This window comes from Rana temporaria, chromosome 3, assembly GCF_905171775.1.
Source record: "Rana temporaria chromosome 3, aRanTem1.1, whole genome shotgun sequence".
In the NCBI taxonomy this organism is placed as follows: domain Eukaryota; kingdom Metazoa; phylum Chordata; class Amphibia; order Anura; family Ranidae; genus Rana; species Rana temporaria.
This window is the reverse complement of record NC_053491.1, coordinates 138861519-138881277: the sequence shown is the minus strand read 5'-3', so window position 1 is coordinate 138881277 and position 19759 is coordinate 138861519. Positions and strand designations below refer to the sequence as shown.

General features: G+C 40.6%; 1 protein-coding gene across 2 annotated transcripts in view; it reads left to right on the top strand.

Annotated features, from left to right (window-relative positions):
- The window catches only part of RELN (reelin), a 538933-nt gene that overhangs the window by 351167 nt on the left and 168007 nt on the right, over positions 1 to 19759 (top strand). For both annotated transcript variants that reach the window (XM_040343494.1, XM_040343493.1), the window contains exons 21-25: positions 4741 to 4933; positions 8289 to 8401; positions 12059 to 12196; positions 15259 to 15445; positions 19216 to 19421. In XM_040343494.1, the coding sequence (XP_040199428.1) occupies positions 4741 to 4933; positions 8289 to 8401; positions 12059 to 12196; positions 15259 to 15445; positions 19216 to 19421 (837 nt within the window). The remainder of the gene's footprint in view (positions 1 to 4740; positions 4934 to 8288; positions 8402 to 12058; positions 12197 to 15258; positions 15446 to 19215; positions 19422 to 19759) is intronic.

The window sequence follows — 19759 nt, the reverse complement described above, 5'->3', positions numbered from 1 at the left end:
CCAAGGGGGAGTGTCTATGCGCAGCAGGGAAAACAGCTGTTCAAACGAAAGCCGTCTGTAATGTTCCCTGTGCCGCGGTGATTAACGTTGTAGCGGCGGCGGTTTTGGCGGCGGGGGGGGGGGGGGAGTATTCTATTTTAGTATCGGGGGTATTAGCGGGAGTACGAGTACTCCCGCTAATACTCGGTATCGGTCCCGATACCGATACTGGTATCGGTATCGGGACAACCCTAGTACTAACTTTACACTTTGTAAAAGCAGCCCTAATTTTGCGACGGCAAACTAATACTTACGGAGAAAAAACGAAGCGTAAAAGCTTCGTGGATCTCCTTAAGTGCTAATTTGCATACCCGACGCTGGATTTCGACGAGAAATGCCCCCAGCGGCGGCTGCGGTACTGCATCCTAAGATCCGACAGTGTAAGTCCCTTACACATGTCGGATCTTCTGCCTATCTATGAGAAACTGATTCTGTGGATCAGTTCCATAGATAGAAACAGGGATACGACGGCGTATCAGTAGATACGCCGGCGTATCCCTTTTGTGGATCAGGCCCTTAGCTCTTTGGCATCAACTGAACTCACTGTGTTTGGAGGAGGAGGAATGCTGCTATGAACCCAAGAACACCAACCCCACCATCAAACATGGAGGTGGAAACATTATGCTTTGGCTGTGTTTTTCTGCTAAGGGGATAGGACAACTTCACTGCATCAAAGGGACGATGGACAGGGCCATTTACCATCAAATCTTGGGTGAGAAGCTCCTTCCCTAAGGCAGGGCATTTAAAAATGATCGTGGATGGGTATTCCAACATGACAATGATGCAAAAAACACGGCAAAGGCAACAAAGAAGTGGCTTAAGAAAAAGCACATTAAGGTTCTGGAGTGGCTTAGGCAGTCTTAATCCCATAGAAAATATGTGGAGGGAGGTAAAGGTTCGCGTTACCTCAAAACCTTAACGACTTGAAGAGGATCTGCAAAAAGGAGTGGGACAAAATCCCTACTGATCTGACCTCTGTGATTGCCAACAAGGGTTTTGCCACCAAGTGCTAAGTCATGTTTTGCGAAGGAGTCAAATACTTATTTCACTCATTAAAATGCAAATCAATTTTCAACTTTTTTGAAATGCCTCTTTCTGAATTTTTTTGTTATTATTCTGTCTCTAATGCCGCGTACACACGATAATTTTTCAGCATGAAAAAAACAAAGTTTTTAAAAAATGTCATTTAAAATGATCGTGTGTGGGCTTCACATCATTTTTCAGGTTCTGAAAAACGACAACATTTTTTTTCGAACATGCTGCATTTTTTAGCAACGTTTTAAACAATGTCATTTTTCGGGTTGTAAAAAATGATCGTGTGTGGGCTAAAACGATGTTTAAAAACCCGCGCATGCTCAGAAGCAAGTTATGAGATGGGAGCGCTCGTTCTGGTAAAACCACCATTCGTAATGGAGTAAGCACATTCATCACGCTGTAACAGACAGAAAAGCGCGAATCGTCTTTTACTAACAGGAAATCAGCTAAAGCAGCCCCAAGGGTGGCGTCATCAGCATGGAACTTCCCCTTTATAGTGCCGTCGTACGTGTTGTATGTCACCGCACTTTGCTAGAGCAATTTTTTAAAGCGATAGTGTGTGGGCAACGTCGTTTTAATGATGAAGTTGGAAAAAACAAAGTTTTTTCTTAATGCCGAAAAACGTATTTGACGTGTTAAAATAAACCTACTATTAAAATTATAAACCGATCATTTCTTTGTCAGTGGGCAAACGTACAAAATCAACAGCTGATCAAATACTGTTTTCCCTCACTGTAAATGGTAATGAATATCTCCTGTTTATTTTTTATTATCAAAGGAAAACTGGCCAAAATAATTGAAAATTCAATATTTCTTTTAATTTAGCTGTATATTTCTTGTTACTACCATAACCTACCACTAAAGAACAACCCAAAACAAATTCTCCTGCTCACGACAATTGCAGCAATACTACAAATGTGTATGTTATTTGTTGTTTGTACCCATAGTACTGTCACATTTTGCTTTTTTATCCACCCTAAAACACACTGAAACTAACTGACACGGATACTAATTTATAAAATGTTTTTTTTAACCCTGCCCAAAATATACTGACCATGACCCTTGACCCTGACATTGCCTTTTGACCCTTACCTGACCCAAACCCTAACACTTGCAATGACGTAGATCAAACCTTGATCTATGTAATTTTTCTTTATTTTTCATTTTTTTTCACACACTGTTGCCTGTTTATCTCTCTCTGCATGGCAAGAGAGAGATACGATGTATCTTTCCTCTCCATTCACAGACAGAGAAACAGAGAGGCAGGCTTTAAAGTCACTAATCACTGGGATAAGCAATACGAGGCTATCACAGCGATCAGATAACCAGAAATCAGGAGTTCCAGGTCCCGATCGTTAGTACAGGACCAGGGGTTCCCGCTGAGACCCTGGTCTCTGTGCTTGGAGCGTACTGTGTGGCACACTCCCAGCACAAAGACAGATACGCATATATGCAGCCCCATGGAAAAAAAGCACAGTCCAGTGGGGCCACATTATTGCGTACTGTCAAGGGGAAAGGGGTTAATTTTGGTGGTATTCAATAACCTTGGGGTTTTTATTTTTTATATAGAAGAGAAAATAACCAACATTTTAAAAAAAAAACATTTTTTTATAAAACATATCAAATAAAAATGCCAGGACAGTACAAACACCCCCAAAATGTCATCTAATGATCTAATTTTTGCCACATTCATTGATGGAAATTAATAAACATGCTGGTATTGAGGTGGTTAAAACATGGAGCTGGCTAATGATGTACTAGATTCAGCAGCAACATATGTCATACACAAATGGAGAAGGAGGTAAAGGGTAAATATTCAGATGTGCAGGAAGGGAGGTGAGGGAAAAATCTATAGGTCTCTAAAGACAGGATGGATATTAGATGTACAGGTAAAGAGGGGGAAATAGAAGGGTTAAAAAAAATCCCACAATCAAACCATCCTTAAGCCTCGTACACACGCTCGGTTTACTTGGCAAGAACCAGCAAGCAAACTGCTGGCAGAGCTTTCTTGCCGAGTATACAGAGCGTGTGTACGAGGCTTTCAGGTTTCTCGACAAGAAAACTGCCCAGAATCTAGACGAGAAAAATAAAGAACATGTTCTCTAATTTTCTCGTCGTGAGATTCTCAGCATTTTTCCTGCCGAGAAACCCGAGAGTGTGTATACTTACCTTTCGCCGTGGAAATGACTCTGATGCATGCGGGGTAGCTTCCTAGGCATAGGTAGGGTGCAGAAAGATGGCGACGACGGCATCAAATGTGATGAGCGCATGCTCGTCGTAGTCGATGACGTCACTGTGTTCTTGCCTTTCAAGAGAACCGTGGTTCTTTTGAAAGGAGAGTCTGTACACTCGGGCGGCAAGAGATTTTTGCCAAGAATCTCGTCAGGAAAAACAAGGGTTTTTTCCTGCCGAGATTCTGGCCCGTGTGTACAGGGCTTGACTCTGTATGTACTGCTGTTTTGTTCTTGAACTAATGAAAGGTCGGTCATTCACTTGTTAGTTCTCCTTCCTGTATTGTATCCACCTCCATGTTGTTTTTATACAATATGGCAGTAAGTAGGATGTTGCGCATACCTGGCAGCCTTATAAAGATCCTATTCCACCTCCAATGTTCTGATGGTCAGAAGTGCTTTTTGCTAACAAGATTTTCAAACTTGTTTGAAAATCTTCATGCAACATGGACAATTTCTCCCTTTTATTTTATTGATAATTTTATCAGGTGAGTTATGAAGAGCGTTACACTCAAAAATGAGTACGGTGAAGAAAATGACAAAACTGCAATAAATATTAGAACAGGCAGATAGCTTCTTTTTTTGTTATTTAGCTTAAAGACAAAACAAGACTGAAAACAAAATATAATTTATATTATGATATTGTTAAATGCTGAGTCAACTTACTAAAGAATATCTTAGATATTATAAATGTAAATCATCTCAATCCTGTCAAAGATGAACAATTAGAGCAGATTACAAGATTCTTTCTATATTATTGATAGCAACTCGTGGAAAATATTCCTTCCTAATTATACAACTTATTCACTTCCAAAATCCATTGACTGAATGTAGGAGCCACCATTTTTGTGCACATTTCCAAGAATAAAAGTTTGTCACAAGGACACTATAATGACTTATTAATCAATCAATTTTGGATACATTTTTATTTTACTTAAGTTTTCGTTTTTTTTTGGTTTTTTTTACGATCCATATTTAATCTGGGTTTAAAATAAACATGACCCATGTTTCCCATACAACTCTGGCCTAATAAAAAAAACACAGCATAGCAGCTTGCCTTGCAGCTCAAATTGTCTGATAGAAGCGTGTGTGCAGCACCACAGTTTAGTTTTAAATAAATATGTAAATGTTGACTTCCAACAAACCAAATGTACACATTTTCTAAAATCATAAAAGTGAGGTAATCATAATCTTGGGTAAACCAAAGAGATATACTGTATTGTTGGCCATCAGCGCTGAAGCCCATGAGGAGAGCTGTACGAAGAATCACATTTGTTATTAGTGGGTGCAGCTTTTCAACGCATGTGCAGTTGCTTCCCTTATATTTGTATATAGAATATAAATTCTATAAATTTAGACTGTATTTTTCAGTCACAATCTTCTGCTTTTATGATGTTCCATTCGCATTTTGAATTTATTTACATTGTATTATCAGTTTCACAGGAGACTCAAAACAATCTTCAAGTACCCGCTATGTGGAAACCCAGTCCATGCAGATTGGAGCATCCTATATGATACAGTTTAACTTGGTAATGGGATGTGGTGAGCGGTTTACACCACATATGGACAATCAAGTGATGTTGGAGTATTCAACAAACCATGGACTCACTTGGCACTTAGTGCAAGAGGTACGACTATTGTAGGATGTAGAATTTAAGAATTGAAGTTTTACATCTCCACAGGAGAAAAATAACTGAAAGCATGCATAAATTCACGATCTTAATGAAAAACAGTTAAAGTGTATCTCTAACCCCCAGAAAATTGGTAGTATTGCACCTTAACAGTCCTTAGATGTGGCAGCTGCATTAGTTTCCATTTTCACACTTTTTTTTTCTTTTATTTTAACCTGGTAATCCTGCCATTAAAGCAGTTTCCTTATTTAATCTTTCTTATTTTTATTATTAAGTCCGGTGTCCAAAAGAGGAAACTCTCTTGCAAATGTCTCAGTTACAGGGATCAGACAAACCACTTAAAGCATTTGTTACCCCAAAACTTTATATTCCTGATATGAGCCTGATGTACCATATACTTGTATGAGAAAATATCCTGTTCTTTTTGTATTGCTTTCTTTGTGTGAAATCTCTGGTGTTCCTGCTAGTCCCTCTGCTTTCCTATTAAAAAACTGACCACTCCAAGCAGGGGAGCACACCCATGGTCCGTTCTCTAGCTATGTACTCTCCTCCAATTAAAATGTTCCTGACACCCCCCCTCTACAGCCATTCACTAGCAAGCTCAGTGTCCTGCTGCCTCTTCTCCACTCAGCTCTTATGCAGCTGAGAAGAGAAGGGAATGTGATCATAACAGTGACAGGGGTGCTTAAAATAAGCAGTTTTCATTTATTTAATTATGTAAAACCTTGGCTTCAGTATGTTACTATGTCTGCTAAATCTGCCAGTGCATCTTTTTATCCAATTCTGTTGTCCAATGTGCACCCTGTGCTCCATCTAGAGTAGGGGCACTGTAATACAGAAAGTATTTTGCTGGCCAGATCACCAGGAACAAAACTGAGATAAAAGCCTAAACAAAGTAAACAAATTAAGCCACCACATCTAATGATTGGTAAGCTGCAATATATTACATTTTTGGTTTTGAGTTTAATACTGCTTTAACTCATTTCATGTCCCAGGGTGAGTACATACTGATCACAGTTGTCACGCTAAGATAGGCAGTATGTTAGGACTACATTCCACCTCCCTGTCTTCCCAATAACAGGTAGACCTATTTTGAAGTCCACAGAGACAGCAGGGAACAAAGCTAACTGATAATGTTGAGGCAGAGAACACAGAAAAATATTAAGTTATTGTAAGAACAGCTACTTTTTTTTATATTCACTTGTACAAATATAATAAAACACTTTCAATGGTATACTTAACATATCAAAAGGGAGCAAATAAAATACATTTAGTGTTGGAGTTTATATACACTTTAATGTCAAATGGATTGTTAATATTGGAGTATGAGCGATAAAGACACATTATTTAAACCTTTTTTTTTTTTTGGAACTTTTTCTCTCGTTTTCTTTTATTAAACAATACATTTACCATCAAATATATCAGCCTCATGGGAGGATATTTTGTACAGCATATGTGAATTTCAGATTATAAAATAGTAGAAGTACATCAAGAAGTGTCTTAGGCTGCTTTCACATTGGGCAGCGGAGGTGCGGTGACGGTATAGCCGCGCTATTTTTAGCGCCGCTATACTGTCGTATTTACCGCGATATTCGGGCGCTAGCGGTGAGGTTTTAACCCCCACTAGCAGCCAAAAAAGGGTTAATACGGCCCGCATTGCGGGCGGTATTACCGCGGTTTTCCATTGATTTCAATGGGAAGGCGCGGTAAACACCCTGCTCCTATACCGCTCCAAAGATGCGGCTAGCAGGACTTTTGGAGCGCTCCTGCTACCGCACTGCTTCAGTGTGAAAGCCTTCGGACTTTCACATTGAAGCTTGCAGGGCATGATTTTTTCATGCGGTATAGCAGCGCTATTTTTAGCGATGTACCGCATGAAAAACGCCTCAATGTGAAAGGGGTCTTATGATTGCTGGAATCTGATGCAGTGATAAACATTTTATATACAGTAAATCTGTGACCTGTGGAAAAATAAATGTTTTTTTCTGCTGCAAAACAATGGTGAGACATTTCTAAAAACAAAATGTTGCAAATGCTTTGTTTAAATTTTAGTGAAAAGCAGGCCAACTATTATGCAAGGAAGGAAAGAAAATTGCCCCATTCCTCCATCAACACAATCAGTGTTGATGAGGGAATCCCTCCCACAGTGCTATTGTGTTCTTCCAGTGGGGGGCGGGAGGAGCCTTCCTTGCTGGCAGAACACAATGATTAGTGTTGTCGGCTAAAGCTGGCGGCACTTATCATTTGGGAAAAACAGACAGACTGGTTTACGCAAACCAATTAATCGACTTGTGTACAACCAGGAAGCCCATACATGAAATAAAATTTGTCCAGTCCCTGATGAACCGGACAAATTTCAATCCGTGTATGGTTGGCTTTAGACTGGTTGAAATCAAAAATTGTAATCCATAGAAACATCAAGATATGTAAATACCTGTGTTCTATTTAAGGGCGATCTGTTTAGTTAACTAAGTGACAGACCTCCCTTTAACTTGAAAAAATAATTACAGCAAGGCTTTGTTTATTAATATGTTCTCTTTACAAAGGAGAGGAATATGCCTTCTTGGTCCCATTGTGCTTGTATTATCTCAAATTGGTCCTGATGACTGAGCGCTGATTAGAAAGCCTGCCACTTAATTACTTTTTGCCCCACAACCAGGTGTTTTCTCGATAAAAGGATAATAATGAACACAAATGACTTTTTGGGAACAAATTGACCAGCAAAGAACATTTTCAGCCAAAGAGGTTTTGACGTTGCTTACATCCTAATAATGGTTCACACTCAATCAGTGACAATATTTGGATGGCAGCATTAAGAGCTAAGAGCTGTGTTTACTCTTTTTGTGGTGAGCTCTGCCCTTGAAATATGGTCCCTTGTGAATTTTGGTAATAATGATGCTTATAATTTAATGTGACCGGGAAAAGAGCTCTGCTGGGTTTTTCAATTTATCCACATTTACAGGCTAAATAAAATGTGTCAAATGCTTCAACTTGTAAATAAGCGATGGAAACGCATGGAAAAGCACCATAGAAACAGTAGCACTAGCCATGTGGCAAAAAGCTGTATTGCTACAACATACATATACAGTAATACATAAGGAAGTTTCATTATTGCTATCACATCCTGAATCCTTAAATGTTTTGTTTCCAGGAGGTGTTAAATCAAAACACAGTTTCAGATAATAACAGGTAAGATACAAGGGAGTCACAGCACTAGCCAAAAGGGCTCAGAATCATAGAGGCGATTTTTCATTTAGCCTCTTTAATATCTGATCCAATAGAAGTAAAAGGTGTGAAGAAAGGAAAAATAATATTGAAATATTTTTTTTTAACATTTGACATTCCTTCTTAGGAATGTTTGCCAAGTATGCCAAGTTGCCAGGAGTTCACTTCTGCAAGCGTCTATCATTCAAGAGAGTTCACTCATTGGAGAAGGATCACATTGCCTCTACCACAAAAGACCTGGTAGGTTTGCCATAATGAGCAATATTTGCTAGTTTTAATTTTACTAACTGCTTTTACTCTTTCTTGTATATTTATTTTTTGTATCTTAGTTTTTTCTCTATTTACCCTCATTAGTACAAATCCACTCCCACTTTTTTGCATAACTTACTGTTGCAGTTTAACTACTTTTAGCTCTTTAATTTCCTTCTTTCAATTATTCTTTTTTGTTTTAGATAAAATTTCTTGTCTGGTAAATAATAAATATTGCATATAAATATTTTTGTTTTTGCATAAAGTAAGCAGAGTTCTTTTTAGATGTGTTCTGGTGTCTCCCTAATATATTTGTTAAAAAAAAGCTGTTTACCCAACTCAGTAGCTCAATCTGAATTTTACACACACAAATGAATTGAATCATACAAGTGACTGATCCCCTCATGCCCCCTCCCTGCTCACATTCCATAGCAGGCTTTAGGTGGGTTCACACTGGTGTGAACACAGACCTTGCATGTGATTCACAAACTGTATGGCTGAAATCGCATTCGCACCAAAACGGTGCACACCCATTTGATCCGATTTCTGTACCATTTGACAGTTCGCACTGCGATCTGCGAACAAATCTGGGGATGTCGTTAACTTTCTATTGACAACCCCAGCGGTTTGCCTGCGAGTGAAATGCGATGCGGAAACCCGCACTGGAATCGCATTGGTTTCCGCATCACATATGTGTGAACACCGCTTCAATCGAAGACAGAGTTTTAAAAAAAAACTTCTGTTGTGCTTTTTTTTTTTTAAACCAAGAATGCTCTGGGAATCTATGTGTACCCTGTATTAAATGCATGTTTGTATATTTGTCCCATTTTATTTTATTTTTTGTGGATTTCATAGACCCTGCTGGAGTAAAATGTAGTTTACCACCTAAGAGCAGACAAAAACAATAGATTTCTGTGCACTGTGTATGTAAATACAAAGGGAAATTCAGTCACCCTTTTTTCAGTAATTGCTGTCTTTGCATTTCTTTATTCTGTGAAGATTAGGACGAATAGAATCCATTTTTCATCAATATTATTTTAAGTCTTAATCTACACAGATGTGTTTATATACCAGTGACCAGTACATAGCGACAGGGCAGTGAGTAAGCAGTACGTAGTGACAGGACAGTTAGTGAGCAGTGGATAGTGGCAGGGCAATCAGTGAACCTTATGTAGTGGTAGGGAAGTCACTGAGCTGTATATAATAGTAGGGAAGCCGGTGAGTACTAGGTTGTGGTAGTGTGGTCAGTGAGCAATATGTAGTGGCAAGGCAGTCAGTAAACAGTATGTAATGACAGGACAGTCAGTGAGCAGTATGTTGTGGTAGGGCAATCAACAAGATTTATGTAGTGGTAGGGCAATCAACAAAAGGGGGTTGTAGTGGCAGGGTAGGGCAGTATGTTGTAGCAGGACGATCAGTGAGAAGTATGTACTTGCAGGGCATTTAGTGAACAGTATGTAGTGGCAGGGCAGTCATTGAGTAGTATGTAGTGGCAGGGTAATCTGTGAGCAGTATGTAGTGGCAGGGTGGCCAGTGAGCAGTATGTAATGGCAGGGTGATTAATGAGCAGCATGTAGTAGCAGGGCAGCATGTTATGGCAGGGTAGGGCAGTATGTAGTGGCAAGGCAGGCAGTTAGCAGTATGAAGCGGCAGGGCAGTCAATGAGCAGTATATAGCAGCAGGACAGTCAACGAAAAGTATGTATTGGCAGGGTAAGGTATGGTAGTATGTTGTAGCAGGAGGATCAGTGAGCAGTATGTACTTGCTGGGCATTCAGTGAGCAGTATATAGTGGCAGGGCAGTCAATAAGCAGTATGTAGTGACAGGGCAGTCAGTGACCAGTATGTAGTGGCAGGACAGTCAGATAGCAGTATGTAGTGGCAGGGCAGCCAGTGAGCAGTATGTAGTGGCAGGGCAGCCAGTGACTGTATGTAGTTTCACTGTAGGGCAGTATGTAGTGACAGGGCAGTCAGTAAGCAGTATGTAGTGGCAGGGCCGTCTGTGAGCAGTATTTGGGGCAAGGTAGGACAGTCTGTACTGGCAGGGCAGCCAGTGAGCAGTATGTAGTGGCAGGAAGACAGCATTATTTAGTGACAAAGTGGTCAGTGAACAGTATAAAGTGGCAGAGTAGGGCAGTATGTAGTTGGGTGGTGGTCAGTCAGCAGTATTTAGTAGTAGGATAGTCAGGGAGCACTATGTAAAACAATAGCAAAAGAAGGGTGCACTGGCCTGGCGCATTACCAAAATAGATTTTTATTCTAGGAAAAAACAACAATGGTTGTACTCACATACAAGTGTAGTATAGAAGAATGTCAGACGACAGTCTCCCTCAGGTCAGATGTAAGGGGCTGGTACTGTTGGAAGACCAGGTGGTATTAGTAATTTCTGATGCTTTCCGAAGGAGAACCCTCTTCTTCAGAGCCAGAGTGGTGATGCTTTTATACAACAATTGTATGTGAGTGCAACCATTGTTGTTTTTACTTAGAATAAAAGTCTATTTTGGTAATGCGCTAGGTCTGTGCTCCCCTCTTTTGCTATTGTTTTACAGTTATAATGGATACCCATTGTCCTAAGAAGGGCAGGAAGGCCTTTGACGTAGAAGGAAGTTACTTGTACTATGCATCCCGAGGACCAGTACTTGAGCGCAGGAGAATTACTTTGAATGAGCAGTATGTAGGGCAGTCAGTGAGCAGTTGTTGTGGCAGGGCAGTCAGTAAGCAATATGTTGTGGAGTAGTCAGTGAGCACTATATAGCATTAGGGCAGTCAGTGAGCAGTATTTAGTGGCAGGGTGGTCAGTATGTAGTGGCAGGATAGGACAATATAAAGTGGCTGGGCAAACGGTGAGCAATATGTAGTAGCAGATCAGTCGGTGACAATATATAGTAGTTAGGAAGGACATTCAGTGAAAGGTATCTAGCTCAGATTTTGATGCAAGGGAAGAGCCCCGACTATCTATGTGGGTGCAGTGTATAAGATAGGGCAGGGCCGCTAGAGCAGGACAGATGGGAGGAACCTGCTGGGGAAGCCTCTCCCCATCAGCCACTTACTGCACAGCTGGAGATGGAAAACTTTCAGGGCAGCTATCTCTGCTCCTTCTGCCCATCTTCAGTAGTAGAATCAGCCAGAATGAAGTAACCATCTATGCAAGGAGGGGATTTGCTGCCCAAGCCCCCAACATCCCCACCACCTCTAACTGCCTGGGCAGAAGCTGCTAAGTGCTCCTTGGCATCTAGACCATGATGTTCTGCATGGTGCTATGGGGAGAAGATATCCAGGAGCCCCATGATACAGGAGATCAGAGAGCCACAGACAGTCCCCATCTGACCCAATGGGGACCAGGTCCTGTATGGGAGAACTGCCTGTACCCTCATTACATTTAACAGGCAAAGGGGTTACAAAGGAGGGAGTATTGAAAACCAGTTAATAATGCACTTGTCCTTTAATAACACACATATCCCAGTTCCTGCTGGTTAATCATTTAAACTTTATTGTGAAACTGAGGTATTCTGCAGTGTTGTAAGCAGCTTTGTCTTCTGGAAGGACTACATGCTTTAAAATATTGTGTAATGCAAACTGCTATATAACATTGTTTTGATTATACATTACACATGATTTGCTTATAATTAAAGTTGACTTTTGTCTAAAGGTCTAGTGCAACCCGCTTCCGCTGGAGCCAAAGATATTATACAATTGAAGATGAGTGGGCTTTGGACAATATTTACATTGGACAGCAATGTCCAAACATGTGCAGTGGGCATGGCTGGTGTGATCACGGGATATGCAGGTAAAGGCATGAAGACAACCATATGAAAGAACACATTAGTCTCTCACAAAAGTGTAGCGCTAATAAAGACAAATAAACAGTGCAAAAAATTGTAATACATGCACAAAATACACATCACTTAACACACCTGCCCCGTTGACCAGGATATACAATCAACATTTAAAAATTATTAGGATGCACACCTATACACTGGGGTGAGAATCTCTGGGGGAATCTAGGATATAAGAGGACCTGGGGGGTCCTAGTAGATAATAGGCTCAGCAATGGCATGCAATGCCAAGCTGCTGCTAACAAAGCAAACAGATTATTGGCATGCATTAAAAAGCGGATCAACTCCAGAGATAAAACAATAATTCTCCCGCTCTACAAGACTCTGGTCCGGCCACAACTAGAGTATGTTGTCCAGTTCTGGGCACCAGTCCTCAGGAAGGATGTACTGGAAATGGAGCGAGTATAAAGAAGGACAACAAAGCTAATAAAGGGTCTGCAGGATATTAGTTGAGGAAACGTTGCGAGTACTGAACTTATTCTCTCTGGAGAAGAGACGCTTGAGAGGGGATACGATTTCAATTTACAAATACCATACTGGTGACCCCACAATAGAGATAAAACTTTTTCATGGAAGGGAGTTTAACAAGACACATGGCCACTCATTAAAATTAGAAGAAAAGAGGTTTAACCTAAAACTACGTAGAGGGTTCTTTACTGTAAGATCGGCAAGGATGAGGAATTCCCTTCCACAGGCAGTGGTTTCAGTGGGGAGCATCGATAGTTTAAATAAACTATTAGATAAGCACCTGAACGACCACAACATACAGGGATACACAATATAATACTGACATATAATCACAGACATAGGTTGGACTTGATGGACTTGTGTCTTTTTTCAACCTCACCTACTATGTTACCTATGCAACTATGTAAAGGGTCTGGGAAAAATATAGGGCGTGTACAGTGTGTCACAGTAATACAGGAGTGTGGGAAAAAGTGGGTGTGGTAAAAAAATGGGTGTGGCTTCACGGTGAATGGCTTGTAGTGCCAGATCTGTACCCCTTTGCTTTTCTATATTTTAGAGCCTAGTGGTACACTGAAGAGAAAGCGGGAGAAAAATGGGCACCATTGCTGGTGTCAACGGAAGTAAAATCATTCCTGAATCCTTTGGGAGGCTGTCTAACTATGGTGCCTACATGAATAAGGGCGAACTGTGGCACTGTATACACACAAATGCAAGGAAACATACATCAACACAAGATATTAAATGGCAGAATCTAACATACCATAAAGTACACCAATCGTCTTTTCCTGGAAGCACCATCCATATGAGAATACAAGGTCAAGCCTACGAATTAATTGCAGACTTTAAATGTGCTGTCAGGAAAACAAAGTGCTACAGTATATACAGTATACTGGAGAAGTCTATAAAAAAATATTTTTATTTGTATACATAATAAAATAATCTTATAACAAAGATAATAGAGCTATAAAATTCAACTATAAAACAGTTTTAAAGCATGCCAGAAGGAGAAAAAAATGTAATGGTATTTGCTATTTGAAGGTATTTGCACAAGGAGCGAATACATGCGGTTAGGGACAGATGAGTGGGCATTTTTTATCAAAGCCATTTATCTGTCCCTAAACTCAGGTAATCACTACATGTGCCATTACATGTGAACAGCTGCAGCGCCTGTAAGCCTCTCATTGGTTTATACAGGCTGAGTGGCAGCAGCTAATTGAAAATCTCTTGCCATATCTGCTGCAGAAATATGCTACTCTGGCCAGCCCTGGACAAATGTAAATGAGGCCTAATACTGAAATTGCTTTGCGCACACATCTCTGGTGAGAATATGAATTTTATGCCAGTAACTGGGCAGATCGGTTAGCAAGTTTGTCTATTGCATGGTGAGACAGAACATACATCAAGTAAATGTTGTGCCTTTATCCCCGCCGTCAATTTAAAAAAAAAATGACGTGCGGTTCCCCCTAAATATCCATAACCAGACCCTTCAGGTCTGGTATGGATATTCAGGGGAACCCCGCCGGCAATTTAAAACAAAAATGATGTGCGGTTCCCCCTAAATATCCATAACCAGACCCCTTATCCGAGCATGTTGACCTGGCTGGCCGCAGAAAAGAGGGGGGGACAGAGTGCGCCCCCCCCTCTCCTGAACCGCACCAGGCCACATGCCCTCAACATGGGGAGGATGTCCCCATGTTGATGGGGACAAGGGTCTCATCCCCACAACCCTTGCCCGGTGGTTGTGGGGGTATGCGGGCGGGAGGTTTATCAGAGTCTGGAAGACCCCTTTAACAAAGGGGACCCCCAGATCCTGACCCCCCCCTGTGTGAAATGGTAATGGGGTGCACTGTACCCCTACCATTTCACGAAGGAAGTGTAAAGTATTGTAAAAAAAAACACACTGACACCATAGAATAAAGTCCTTTATTAAAAAAAAAAAAAAAAAAAAAATCCAGCGGTGAGAAATCCACTCGTTCCCGACTTCCTGCGTTGTCCTGATCCTGCGACGGCTGCGGGTGATCTCCCGCGATGAGAAGATCCTGCGTCGGGTGATCTCTGCTCCAGCGCTGAGAAGATCCATCCAGCGCAGCAGCATCCCCGACGTCCTCTCACCGCTGGACACAGCCCAGCGAATGACGCGCTGCAGCTGTGACATTACTTATATAGACGAGGCAGGGCCACCCGTCATGTGACCCCCCCCCCCTCTGACGTACCCTCTGCTACGTCACTGGGTAAGCCCATGGTCTTTCCTGGAAGAGAAAGAGGGCATGTGGCCTGGTGTGGTTCAGGAGAGGGGGGGCCGAACTTTTTTTTTAACCCGAACATCCAGGTGTCCGCTCAACTCTATTGCATTCATTTCTAAGGATTCTGGCAACCCATTCTACAATGTGCTTTTATATATATATATATATATATATATATATATATATATATATATATATATATATATATATAGTTCAGGCAATATATTCTATCCATTGTTTGTGATATAATTGTTCTAAACAACTTCAGTAATTGAAGCAAAGTTATTGTGCCATACTTGCAGGTGTGATTCTGGATACCAGGGTTCTCAATGTCTTCCTGAAAATCCACTTCCTTCCACTGTAATGTCTGACTTTGAAGGGCTGAATGGCTTGGAAGCAAATTGGCAGGAGGTAGTTGGAGGAGAAATTGTAAAACCTGAGCAAGGATGTGGAGTAATTTCTTCAGGTTCATCACTATACTTTTCAAAGGTATGATATTTAAATTTTTTGAAAAAAGCTGATTTTGAGAAGATATTGATATGTGTATATACAATTGTAACTAGTCTAATGTCCCCAGTGATAGGTCTCTGTTAGCTTACTTTAACCCCTTCCTGCCAGCAGTCTGTAAATTAACATTCCCCTGCAGAATGCCCCATGCTGAGGATACATTGATAAATATCCTTCCTTTCAGAGCCCCAAACAATATCCCCAATCCCAGCTGTCACTGACAACTTCCATCCCCACTGAAGACTGGGTACTAATCATAGTGGTTCCCAATCATGTGATTAGCTATAACATACTGATCGCATGCAGGATGAAAGTTCTTTGAGAAAGTAAGTATGCATCCTGCAAATAGCACTGTAGGTACCACTACAACCACAAGGTGGTACTGATTTGTCAAATACGATTACAATAATAAAGTAGAACAATAGGCAAAACTTTTTTTAAATTTTGGATAGAGTAAAGGGAAGGTTCCCAATTTTTTTTTTTTTTTTTTTTTTTTTACATCTGAGTCCCATTGGGGACATTTACCTTCACTTCCTGTCTCATAGCCAAAACAGAAAGTGAGAGGAAATCTCTGCAAATTAGGGGAATCCCTTAGGGCCCCCAAGGTCAGCCGAACTATTGCCCCCTTTCTAAGATTTCCCTATATTACTTTTCTGGGGGCAACCTAAATTTGAGGATTTTCTTTTACTTTCACTTTCAATGCTAATGGTAAAAAGGACAAAGAGAGGGTGAATCTCAATAATAGCAGCACAGACAGCAATAAAATCCTAATAGATGTTCTAATCCATCTCCACTCTATCCAAAACAAAAAAAAAATGCCTTTAGTTATACTTTTAGTCTGAAAATATTCAAAAATTCAGGTGTTTTCAAACAATGCAAAAAAGCACGTGTTTACACATACATCCTTGACAGGTCACTAACAGTATTTAAATGTAATGATTTCTATGTATACTGTTTTGTATCAATTTAAGCACTGTTTTGGTATTTTTGCACAATTTATGCCAGCATTAATTGAACATAAAGGTTGTTTTACTCTGTGCTCTGCTAGAAAAAAAAGCTTTGCAGGCCACAAAGATGTCACTTCTAAAAGACAGTTCTGTCTGATCCTGGAACCTCATACATAACAAAACCTCTGAGTACCTTTCATGTGGGGCCAGTAAAACTTATCATACTCTGCCAAAACATTAGGTCCCAGCTGTATAAACCAAACATGCAGTGGCATATTTTGTAAAACTTTACCCTGAAGGGATCTGGAATAGAATGTGACCACTTCATACCTTCTTAAATAGACACTTATCTAGCACAATATGTGTATAAATGTGCATATACAACAACAGATTTATTGTTGGGAAAACTGGCACATTGTATTAGCCTTTATTTATGAGGTATACCTCAGCATGCCCCTTATAGCTAATGTTTCTGGGAATGTTTGGTGGCTGCCAGACACCAAAGTTGAATGCTTTCACAATCAACTTACGGCTTTTGATGCAGAAATTATATAAACATATTTAGCCTTATTAGTCTTTAAGTTCTTTATATTTTTAAACTATAAATGTGTGTATCATGCAGGATACAGTGTTATTCTCTGTAACCAAACGTCTGCATTTTCTGGCATGTTGTTGCGTGAGCAGTAAATCAGAAATGCTGCTTTGTGACAGACTTGTATAGTATAGAAAAGACCAAGGAAGGCAATACATGTTCAAGATTGGTAATAACTATAACTTTATCTGCCCATTGTATCTTTCAATTAAACCAGCTGCCTGTGGATGGTTTGAAACATGGCACACTCAGTATACTCCAGAATCTTTGGTCCACTGCTGTACTTTTGATCCAGTGAAGCATGAGCCAGTATCACTTTGAACCTGTTTGGGGCAGCCATATGCAACAATGAGTTTCTGGAGCAGTTGCAGCATTGCAGCTTAATCTGCATGTTTGCAAGGATGAACAAGCAAACATCCTGAATAAGTGTGCACTACAGTGGTTGGACTGGATGGACTTGTGTCTTTTTTCAACCTGACTAAATATGTAACTATGTAACCTCAGTCCATTGTCTCCCCAAGGCAAGGGACTGATGAAGTCAATCTGACAAATCTCTGTGGGCCTATTGCCCCTTTTAATAGACCTGGAGGAGTACTTTTGCAATGGCCATTGTTGCACTTCTTTACACACTGTACAGTTCCCTATTACAGCCTTTATCATGTCCATTGATATAGGGAGTCCTCTCTGCTGCGCCCATTCATATGTCACTTTCTGCCCCAAATGTACAAATTGCTTGTGGGCCCAGTTGGCAGAGTTTATCAAGACAGGATCAATTAGCACAACTGCAGTCACCTTGGCAATTTTGTCTAAATTTCTTGAAGTCTGGGACTAGGGGCACATGTCTGTCAACATGCCCCACTTTTATGGTGCAGGAGTGAGCTTCCTTCCAGATGTAGTCCCAGATGTCCTTGCCTCCCCAACACCACCTCTTCATGAATCATCCAGTTATAGGGCCTCCAAGTGGACATCCATGTTGTCAGTCCTTTAAAGACCACCCAGCTGTCAGTGTAGAGGGTGACACAGGAAGAAGAATCCTCCTGAAGATTCATTACTACAGCTTTCAACTCTGCATTCTGACTGCACCTATCAATTCCAGTCTCCTGCAGGACTGTGTCTGTACTTGGGTTGTAGGATGGCACTGTCCACTGATGCCTGGACAAGGTGACGATGGCTGATCAATCGGTGAACCATGCTGACAATTCATGTCTTCTGACAGAGACTCAAAGGGTGTAACCTCTTATATGAGACTAGGTCCTATCCAGTAATGGTCTCTACATGTTGAAGTGCTGTGTAGGCCTCAAATGGATACTTCTCTAGGGGCGTGTATCTGTCCTGTGCCACTCTCAGTTGCTTGCCGGGGACATTCCCCCTTTTGCCGCTCTTACCGGGCCTCCAGTCCCACTGGAAGACCCGATCCTCAATCCGCCCCTTCCGGTGGCTAGAGACAGACTGGCTTCATACGGCTTCATACCAGTCTTCTCTCTGTAAACATGGAAGCCACGTCACAACGTCACTTCCGGTTTACTCGGCTGCCAATGGCGCGGGTTTTAAAAAAAAATGACAGTATTCAGAAACGCCGTTTTTGGCGATCTGAATACTGAGGGATTTGCAGTTTTAGACCCCCGATTCCTCCATAAAGAGTATCTGTCACCATCTATTACTGTCAAGGGATGTTTACATTGCTTGTGACAGCAATAAAAGTGATACATTTTTTTTAAAACCCAGTGTAAAAACAAATAAATAAACAAATAAGAAAAACATTTTTAAATGCGAGATCACGCAGCAAAGGCAAACGCATACGTAAGTCACGCCCACATATGTAAACGGTGTTCAAATCACACATGTGAGGTATCGCCGTGATTGTCAGATCGAGAGCAATAATTCTAGCCTTAGACCTCCTCTGTAACTCTAACCGGGTAAGTGTTAATTTTTTTTAAAGCGTCACCTATGGAGATTTTTAGGTACCGTAGTTTGTCGCCATTCCACGCGCAATTTTAAAGCGTGACATGTTAGATATTTATTTACTCGGTGTAACATCATCTTTCACATTGTACAAAAAAATTGGGCTAACTTCACTGTTTCGTTTTTTTTTATTCATGAAAGTGTCTTTTACCCCAAAAAGTTGCATTTGTAGGACCGCTGCAAAAAAATCCCGTGTGACGTAAAATATTGCAAAAATATATAGTAATATATTTTGCTTGACTTTTTTCTAGGATGGCAAAAGACAGCTGGTTAGCTGGGACATGGACACAACATGGGTAGATTTCATACAATTTTACATACAGATTGGAGGAGACAGTCCATCTTGCAATAAACCAGATAGCAGAGAAGAGGGAGTTCTACTACAGTACAGTAATAATGGTGGCATAAATTGGCATCTACTTGCAGAAATGTACTTCTCTGATTTCACAAAACCAAAGTAAGTGTCATTCTTTGTATTTTATCAACTCAGAAGCCAGATTTAAAACAAATTTCCAGATACACAACTACATAAACATTTAAAATATATATGTAAACCTTTTTTCCTAAGAGATTGTTATCCTGCTCAGCATGTATTTTAATCACTATTAAGCTGCTTGACTAGTAAGCTGTCTCTATTGTCTGTTGGTTCAGCTTTCTTTGTCACCCGCCTGTTCATGGACATTAAACCAGCAATGGAATGGTGTTCGAATAATGTCAGATGAGCAGGCTGAAGGCATCAACATTGGAAGCTACAAAAACTAAACCAAGATACAGGATAGTCACTTGGCTAAATAT